The sequence below is a fragment of the Zea mays genome, chromosome 4 (genome assembly GCF_902167145.1).
Source record: "Zea mays cultivar B73 chromosome 4, Zm-B73-REFERENCE-NAM-5.0, whole genome shotgun sequence".
Classification (NCBI taxonomy): Eukaryota; Viridiplantae; Streptophyta; class Magnoliopsida; order Poales; family Poaceae; genus Zea; species Zea mays.
In genome coordinates this window covers 74109529-74119338 of record NC_050099.1, presented here as the reverse complement: position 1 = coordinate 74119338, position 9810 = coordinate 74109529, and the positions used below count along the sequence as shown (strand labels likewise).

General features: G+C 50.1%; 1 protein-coding gene across 2 annotated transcripts; it reads right to left on the bottom strand.

Moving 5' to 3' along the window:
• Positions 1 to 222: 222 nt before the first annotated feature.
• Positions 223 to 5051, bottom strand: LOC100383137 (uncharacterized). 2 transcript variants are annotated; one of them, XM_008679368.3, is made up of 11 exons: positions 4891 to 5051; positions 4058 to 4177; positions 2709 to 3938; positions 2460 to 2604; positions 2174 to 2338; positions 1841 to 2079; positions 1735 to 1767; positions 1568 to 1649; positions 1317 to 1477; positions 1042 to 1215; positions 223 to 964 (listed from the first exon to the last, which is right to left on the bottom strand). In XM_008679368.3, the coding sequence occupies exons 1-11, from the start codon at positions 4930 to 4932 to the stop codon at positions 503 to 505; spliced, it is 2853 nt and encodes a 950-aa protein (XP_008677590.1). In that variant the 5' UTR covers positions 4933 to 5051; the 3' UTR covers positions 223 to 502.
• Between the last annotated feature and the right edge of the window lie 4759 nt (positions 5052 to 9810).

Sequence of the window (9810 nt, the reverse complement as noted above, 5' to 3'; positions counted from 1 at the left end):
GCTGGGACGATGGTCGTTGCTGACGTTGTGTGAGTGTCCTCTAACAAGATTTACGTAGAGGAGTAACACATCCGGTGGTGCAACGGCTAGGTATACTACCTCGCTGATGAACCCGGGGTACACTTCGTTTGGCAGCCCAGCTAAGAGTCATCGGTACTCGCCATGTCGTGCACGTTCGACGACTACTATATCAAGGACTATGGCGCCATCTTGGCACCAAAGGATAAAATACTTCATCAATCATCACAACCATTTCAATTCCTGTTGTTATTATTTCCCAATGAGTACAGCAACAATTACAAATACACTACACTTTGTGGCAGTTTATATATTAAGGCTGTATCTGTGACCAAAACGGCGTTAGCAAGGCAGTCGAAGATGAAACAAACGTACGTAGAGTGTGGCGCCGTCGCAGAAAATGGGCGACGAGCGAGAGCAGAAAGCGGCGGCCGTGCATGCCGTCGAGAATCCGATGACGGCGAGCCACCACCACCGCATTCACTCACAGGGTGTAGTGCTGCTGGACGCCTTCCATGTCCAGCCCCTTGAGCTTGACGACGGACTCCATCTGGCCCTTGAGCGTGCCGAGCTCCCGCAGCCTGGCCACCTCGGCGCGGCGCTTGGCCTGCTCGGCGATCTCGGAGAGCTCGCGGTAGCTGGTGCGATCGTTGAGGACGCCGGCCAGTTCGGGCGTCTGGAGGCCGTGCAGGGTGCGCTGCGCCGTGGCCCACTGCGCCTCCCGCTCCTCCCGCCCGTAGTCCTTCTTGGTGGTGAAGGCGATCTTGTGCTCGAACAGCGTGTCCCACGCCCTTCCGCTCAGCGCGTACCGGATGGCCAGCTTGAACGCGTCCAGCGGCAGGAAGGTGACGACGCTGTACAGCCAGATGACGCCCGCCCACCCCCACCCGACGCCGCGGATGTGCGCGAACCCGATGGTGGGGATAACCGCGACGAGGGTGGCAATCTGCAGCACACGACATGGATCGGCAGCAAGAACATAACACAATGCACGACAGGACAGAGCATGTGGTGTGGGCTTACGATCTGGGCGACCACGAAGGCGACGCAGAGGAGGAAGCCGGGGCGCTCCGTGAAGCACAAGCCGCGGGAGCGCGTGACGAAGATGAGCGCCTGGCTGATGACGCTCACCTGCAGGTACAGCGCCGACATCATCTCGTCCCGGCTGCCGTGCAGCGACCTCACGCCGAACGTGTTCTGTCGACCATCGCCGGACAGCATGAATTGGATGGATTTTGATATGGCCACAGCCCACAACAGAGACAGCTAGAGCTATAGCCTTTTGTTTTGTTTTTTACCGTGAAGAAATCGGTGCTGCGCATGGCCCAGAAGAAGATGACGGTCATGACGGCGAGGTAGGTGCCGTAGACGACGCCGGTGACAAAGATCTCGTTCAGCTTCCAGCTGTCTGGATGCGGAGACGGCCTCACCCTGTCCTTAGAGATGGTCATGATCGTGCCTGCATTGCAAGCAACAAGTTCGTTGCATGCTTCAGCTTGCCAATGCTGCCGGTATTAAGATACATGTTGAGTTTTTATTTCAAGCCCACCGTCGTTGAGGATGGCAATGACCAGGATCATGAACGGTGAGAAATCGAACTTCCAGATCAGCGCGATCAGCATGAACCCGAGCTGCACATTCCCATCGTCATCAACAGAGGCTGTGGTTTTTTTTTTCACAGACAAAACCAAACAGGGGACAAGAAGATGATCTTACCACAATACGGACTGTGATCGACACTGCGTAGATCTGACAAGAGAAGAGAGTTTCAGACGAGCGGAACGTTTGCACTAGTGCGGTTGTCAGATGGATACGTGCTTACGGTGTAGTTCTTCATCCTCTGGAAGATGGAGCGGCTCGTGAGCACGGCGCTGATGATGACGCTGAGCCCGGGTTCGGTGAGCACGATGTCGGAGGCGCTCCTGGCCGCGTCCGTAGCGTCGGCGACGGCGATCCCGATGTCCGCCTTCTTCAGCGCCGGCGCGTCGTTCACGCCGTCCCCGGTCATCCCGCAGATGTGCTTCCTCTCCTGCAGCTTCTTGACGATCTCGTACTTGTGCTCTGACCCCAACAATATACACACATGTACTATGATATGAGAACATTCATGAATGGAAGACTGCCAGGGAGCTGAATGTATGTTCTGGTCTCTTACCGGGGAAGACGCCGGCAAAGCCATCGGCCTTCTCGATCAGATCGTCCACGGGGATGGAGGCGATGGATTCATCTTTGCTCTGCCCGAGCAGCGCCGAGGAGGGGTACATGTTGGTGCCCATCCCCAGCCTCCTGCCCGTCTCCTTGGCAATGGCGAGCTGGTCACCTGCAGGTTTCATTCAGTTCACGCAGTCTCACTCAGCCACCCCCAAAACTGCATCTACTCTCAAGTACTCTTTCAAACTGATCTTAGCTTGCAGTGATAGACATGAACAAGAAGCTGGTACCGGTGATCATCTTGACATTGACGCCCAGGTTGAGCGCCTTCCTGATGGTTTCCGCACTGTCGTGCCTCGGCGGGTCGAAAAGGGGCAGCAGGGCGACGAACTGCCATGGGCCGCCGGGGCTGTCCTTAGACTTCTCCGGCACTTCCTGTAACAATGCAAGAAGAATATGATGGTATGTTTATACATTCAGAAGAAATTTTTCAAAGAACATATATATGTTCAAGACCAATGAACGAGAAAGAATAACACCTGTGTGGCGACGGCGAGAGACCTTAGGCCGCGCTCAGCGTACTTGTGGATGATGGCGTGCACCTTGTTCACGACATCCTCCTTGCAGTTGCATAGGGTCATGATCTGCTCGGGAGCACCCTTGCTGACACGGTGCCAGCTACCGTCGGCGAGGCTGACGTAGGTGAGGGCCGTGCGCTTGTCGACGGGATTGAAGGGGAGGAAATGCACCTCCTTGATGCCTTCCCTAGCTTCCTTGGGGTCGCCGAGCATGCCGACCATGGCAGCGTCGATGGCGTCCTGGTTCTCGACCCTGGAGGCCCTGGCCGCGAGGAGGATGACCCCGTTGGCGTCGACCCCCTTGGCGAAGATCTCGATGAGGCCCCTGTCGACGCTGAGCTTGTTGACGGTGAGCGTGCCCGTCTTGTCGCTGCAGAGCACGGTCATGCCGGCCATCTCCTCGATGGCCGTCATGCGCTTGGTGATGGCGCCCTGCGTGGCGAGGCGGTGCGAGCCGATGGCCATGGTGACGGAGAGCACGGTGGGCATGGCGATGGGGATGCCGCCGATGAGGAGCACGAGGAGGTTGTCGATGCCGTCGCGGTACGCGCGGTGCTGGATGGCGTACATGACGAGGACCTCGACGGCGATGCCGATGGCGATGGTGGCGATGCAGAAGTTGCCGATGGCCTTGAGCACCTTCTGGAAGTGACCCGTCTGGTTGGTGCTGTCCACGAGGTGCGCCGCCTTGCCGAAGAAGGTGTGCACGCCGGTGGCGATGACGACGGCCTCGAGCTCCCCCTGCTTGCAGGTGGAGCCCGAGTAGATGCTGTCGCCGGGGCCCTTGGTCACGGGCAGCGACTCGCCGGTGAGCGCCGACTGGTCGATCTTGAGCGGGTCGCCCTCGAGCAGGCGGGCGTCGGCGGGGACGATGTCGCCCAGCTTGACGCTGATGATGTCCCCCGGGGCCAGCACCGCCGCGTCCTGCTCGCTCCAGCGCCCGTCGCGCAGCACCTTGGCCTTGGGCGCCAGGTTGGCCATCAGCGCCTCTGCCGCGCTCCCGGCGTTGCTCTCCTCCCAGTAGGAGATGGACGAGTTGAGGAGCAGCAGGAACACGATCCCCACGAAGTCCTGCCAGTCCGGCGGCTTGCCGCCCCCGTTGGCGAGCGCGATCGCCATGATCGCCGCCGCCTCCATGACCCACGACAGCGGGTTCCACATGAACCCCAGGAACTTTAGGAACTTGCTCTCCTGCATTGCATTGCGTTGCGTGCGCGCGCCAAGAAAAGGTCAAGCGCATGGTCCGCCATTGTTACATAATACATACACATACACATGAGCAGAAATTAAAAGAATGGTGGAGCAACCACCTTCTTCTCCTCGAGCTTGTTGGGCCCAAAGACGGCGAGGCGCGCCTCCGCCTCCTCCGAGGACAGGCCCAGCTTGCTGCATTTGAGACTCTGGAAGACCTCCTCCACGGGGATGTTCTCCTGCCATGCGTAGCAAACACAGAGTACGAGACAGCATGAAAAACTAAAAAAATATATCCAAGTCCCTGGAACAGCGACGTCTGTCTAGAAAAATTATTATTACGGATTAGCAGCGGATCGGAGCAGCATCAGCAGTGATTAATGCGACCAGCCCCAAAAAGTGCGGTGGTTGGAGATCACAGGGAGAGGCAAAAAAGCGAGAGAAAAAAAAATACGCAAACCGCAAGCTTGTAACCCGTGAATCAAGCAACGGTACACAAAACAAAGCAGCGTCTGAGGCAACTTTATCACATGAGTGAAAGATGATCACTAATCAACGGTTTACACTCGTATCAGCGGCGCTGAGCTGGGTGAAGACTGGAGGCCAGGTATATGTTCTTTCCCCTCCAAAAAACGAAGCAAAAAAAACACACACACACACACACAAATACAGATCATTAGCAAGGGATCATAAGTGAGACGTACTTGTTCGTAGAATTTTATTCTTTCCGAGAAAAAAAGAAAAGCGGTTTTTGGTTATTAACAATGCTCGTCATCTAATTATCCACGGAAAGAGCACGTAGATTTTGTAAAATTAACAGAGTAAACGGACAAAGTATATATCTTAGCTAGCTTTGAGGCAGAGGTAGTAGAGTGGAGGTTGGGACGAGAAGAAGACATGGCAATAATACTGCAAATTAGAGAGCTTGAAGAAGCATGTGTGTTGCTCGTACCAGATCGATTGCCTCATTCTTGATCTCCTCGAGGCCCGCCATACCGGCCGTTGGCAGCCGCGGCCGACGCAGCTGCCGCCGGAAGGAGAGGGACGAAACGGAAGGGAGCAGCTCCGGCGCGGCCCGGTGAGATGTGGTAGTAGGAACTTAAGCGAGGCCCGACCCAGGCAGGCAGGCAGCTTTTTATATGTCGGGGCGCGGTGGGGCCAAGCCTCAACGACATCCTATATTTTTGTTTCCTTTTGTTATTTATATATTGGAATTATATTTGTTAACAAATCGCGGCGATAACCACCGTACGTGCATATCACGTATATTTGTTACACTAACGGAGCCGAGAAACTAGGAGGTTGTGGCGCGAGTCTCGCCGACACCGGCGAACCCAACTTAAAGAGTGTTTGAATGTATTAGAACTAATACTTAGGCCCTGTTTGGAAGAGCTTCACTTCAAGAATTTCAATTTTGTTCGAACTTCTTCAACCCAAACAGGTCCAGCTCCACGAGCTTTAGTTTTTAAAAAAAATCGAAACTAGAGGCCCGTTTCATGAAATTGATGAAGCTCCTTAGAGGGTGTTTCAAAAACACTGTTTTTATATCTCCTCATGAAGCTGTACGAAAATTACCCACCATGCCACTGGTTACGCAACATACAACTTCCGTTCTCTCTGGTGACAACACACTAATCATCAAGGATAATTAAGGAAATCCGCACAAATCAATTGTACTATATAAATTGGAGTCCATATACAAACCAAACGCTCCTAGAACTCACATTAATAATTTGATGGAGTTGTTTTATAGTAAAACTGGAAAACCAAAGCTAAAACTTTTGAAGCAAAGCTCTCTCAAACAGGCCCTTAGTTAGCTAAAAATTGTTAGTAGAATTAGCTAGCTAACAAATAACTATATAACTATTAACTAATTTACCAAAAATAGCTAATAGCTGAACTATTAGCTAATTTTAGCTATTAACTATTAGTTTTAGTTGATTCAAACACTAAAAGTTTAAAGTCCTTCCTATTTTTTCTTGCATGTATTAGGTAAAATGTAGAAGGAGGAACACGCACGCTCACTCGACTCATCGGATGGGCAAAAGACGTGGGCACGCAACATGAGCGTAAATGGTCCGCTAAATTCGGAGTCTAAAGTTTTACACGTCGGTGGCTTCCTTTGCAGTTTTATTTTACCGCTTATTCCAAAATCTTTATTTGATAAGTTTATTCCGGAAACCTTATCAGGTGTAAATCGGATCAACTGGTCTTTATCTGGTACGATCCTTATCTAATATGGATTTGTGCATCTCTACCGGTTACTATTTTTATAGAACTGAATGTGGTATTCTCCTATAAATACCTACCTACGGGCGCTACCATCAAAAACACCAGCAACCAATGCATCTAACCTCGTCTCTTCCTACCTACTACGCTGTCGTGTACGCTACTTCATCCCTATCATTGGAACGTCGACGTCGTCTGCTCTATGCTCTCGTCAGCAAGAAACATACAACTATCTCCTTCTCTTCATGTTTTTCATACTGTTCTATCCAATATCTTTAGACATGGTTCTACTAGATCAAGTGTTGGGACTTGCTCTCCTGGGCAAGTAGATCCAACGAGAAAATGGAGAGAGTGTTTGCAAAGTTCAACGGGGAATGACAATAGCTCTGTTAATCTGCCCTCTCACGGGCACTGTACGAGGGTATTTATAGGTACTCGAGCGGCCACCCGTCCCTTGCCAAAGACGTTCCTGCCCTTGAGTACCCGGTTTATCCCCAGAATATTCCCACAAGTGGAGGTTACAGACTGTCATTACGGAAAAGGCTATTACAGACGCGGCCTGTAATACACTTATCCGCGTGGGGCCGTCACAGTGGGCCGAATCCCACCTGGGCCTCCCGACCGCGGTAAGGGCGCGGGACTAGTATACTTCGACAGATCCTTCGTCTTGCCATGGAGAGGACGAAGGGGGACCGCGCCGGTCTTCATCCGATCGGCGCCTCCGGCTTGCTCGGGCGCGTTTTGTGGATGTGGTCTTCGTTAGTGCGGCGGGACGACGAAGGCATCAGCGAAGGGTAGCGTGTTCGCCTTCTCCCCAACATCAAGTTTTAATCTTAATTGGCATGATGCACATATTTAGATATATGTTCGCTTTTTGTACACGTTTGTTTTCACGGTCATGATTTATTTTCTGATTAAATTAAAATCAAATGTTCTAACAATTCAGAAACTTTATTCTAGGAACTATGGTTTTATGGCTGAATTTGTCGATGCTCGGAGGCTTGAGAGATTCTCTTAGCACTTTAAAAAATGGCAAACGAAAATGATACTATGGCTCTCTACCATGCATGTCCTTTGGGTATCCAACGGTAAACCTGAGGGTAATCTTACCTAAAGTAGAAAAACGCTTATATAGACACCAACACTATCTTTGTGGCAGTGTGGTTGGTACACTTATAGATCGCCTATAGGATGTGTACCTTCATTACCTAAATGTTAAAGAGTTGTAGGACACTCTGGAAGTTGAATAAGGCAGCATAGATGCTGGTGCATGATATGGTCATGAATATGGCAACATAAATGCTAAAGTGTAGTGTAGAATGGTCATGAATTTTGCATAACTCGACCTCTGAGCAGGGCATGATATGTGAATGGGAAATCCACCACCTCGAAGGTCCCCCCGACCATAATGGGAAATTGATTGCTCTCAAGGGGTATGACTTGCAAACTAGGAATGATCTTGTATAAGGGAGCCTCACTTGGGCAAAGATTGCTTTGGAATCCCCATCCAATCGAGGATGTTGGTGTATGGGATGTTCACCATGTTGTCGTCGTCCATGATCATGCTTAAGAGGCTTGTGTGCTCGATGATTGAGCTATCAATGAGATTGAAGCAACTCGGGCTTGACATGTCGTTGTGGTACTCATCTCAGTTAAAGGTGATTCACACCTTAGACTATTTTAGGCAATTAGGCACTACGAGCTTGACAACACTTATCTCCCACTCGACAAGCTTACACTATCACCAGTATAAGGAGGGCCACAATAGCTAGGCGGGTGGTGTTACTTCTTGAGTCCTAGCTGGCGACATCCACAAGCTAGCATTGTTCTCAGGTGTACTTCTTGAGTCCTACCTAGCGACATCCATAAGCCAGCATTGTTCTCGGGTGCAGTGCCATGGGCCTTGTCAGGGAGGTCATGGGGGATAGGTTACACACAATGAGGTAATGAATCTTCCCCCTTGTCACAAGCTATATATGGACACTCGTTGGCACATAGAGCATCTGATGGTGCTATGACATGGTGAGGTTTAATCCCCAACTCAGTTGAATCTATCGTGTTAGCACCTTCGAGTCAAAACACAAGATGCCTAGTGGCGAGTACACCATTGGGGACTCACTATCCTGATCCAACAAAGTTGCCTCAAAGAGGTAGAGCTCGCTGCAATGGTTGGCGATGTAGTCTAGATTCCCAAATCTCAAAACCTAGTTGGGACTAAAGAGTCTATCGACAGAGAGGATCTTCTTAGAGAAGCATGTGCCACCCTTTGGTGCATCGCCTCTAGCTATGATGGTGGGGTTGGTGGTTCTGTCACCAAGTGGTCACACATGACGCACTCCTGCCTGGCATGCTAGCTATCTTGGGTTTATCACCACGACAAGCATCATATTGTTCATTAGAAGTTGATGTGCGTATCTTTGGTGGCTCAAACACTTAAAACACATATAAACACAAGATATTTATCCTAGTTTAGGCCTCTTACCACTAGTTCTAGCAGTATGGTGTTCTTTGTGTAGAATAACCAATTTGGGAGTTTCTTACATCATCCATGATGAAATGTTTGGTAGGAAATCACACAGTGCTATTCTAAAATTATTGGAGAACCAATTGATTGAGCCTTTGTGTTTGTCCTCCCTTTCTATAAGAACCATACCTCCCCTATTGAGGAGGGTATGGGGTACAAAGCGAGTGATACATGATCTAGTGATTCTTCACAAGGCACCTTTGGTTCCTGATAGTCGCCTAGAGGGGGTGAATAGGCGACACCTAAAAATTCAATATTTAAATAAAACTTGATCCTGATTAAGTGTTAGAATGAGAGAGAATGTAAACCAACTGAGGGAAAAGAGTTATCTTTCACTTGTTACTCTTATAGATGTGGAATAAGTTTAGAGAGCAACACAAGTAATTTGGAATAAGAGATTATCACAAGAAAACTTAGGGAAAGAGAGAGGAGAAAATTGCAACTGAAAGTAAAGAACACAAGAGACAAGTGATTTGTTTGACCAAGGTTCAGTTACAAAGAACCTACTCCTCGTTGGGGTGCCACTTAGGATGAGGTCTCTCTCAACCCTCTCAAGTGATCCCATCAATCAAGATTGACCCATCAGATTTCCTGATCTTGAGATGCAAGGCACTCCACACAATCAACCCAACCCAAAATCACAACATAAAACCATAAACTCGGATCTCAAGAGCGTCTTATCTTCTTTCTAGAAGACTATATCTATGCAAATGTGGTGCTCGGATCACTCGGACTGGTTGGAGCTGTTGCACAAATGTTTGGGGATGAAAGCATAACTCTTGTGATGCTTGGTGTCGAGTAGAGGTTATTTAGGGGATGATGTATTTGTAGTCCAAATCCCCTCAAAGAGTTGTTGAGTAGATTGCTAAGAATCTGCTTTCTACGAATGCAACAGACCTCCAATGGTCATCTGAAATCAATGGGTTCTGCTTTAGGCCTGCCTTCCCACCAGACCCACCATGTGTCAACTACCATTGAGATGACCATTGAATCCTGAGGTAGCCGTTGAACTCGATGGACTGGTGCACCACCAAACTGGGCCATTGAGCCCCCGGTGCACCAGGCCACCGAAGTCGCATCTGCAGGGCTCTCTAGAACTTCGGTCCGGTGCGCCTAACC

Coding starts and splice junctions, on each gene's coding strand:
- LOC100383137 (XM_008679368.3), bottom strand. CDS start 4,932: ATGGCGGGCCTCGAGGAGATCAAGAATGAGGCAATCGATCTG. Junction 4,178..4,890: donor AGAATGAGGCAATCGATCTG/GTACGAGCAACA, acceptor TACGCATGGCAG/GAGAACATCCCCGTGGAGGA. Junction 1,650..1,734: donor CGATCACAGTCCGTATTGTG/GTAAGATCATCT, acceptor GGGAATGTGCAG/CTCGGGTTCATGCTGATCGC.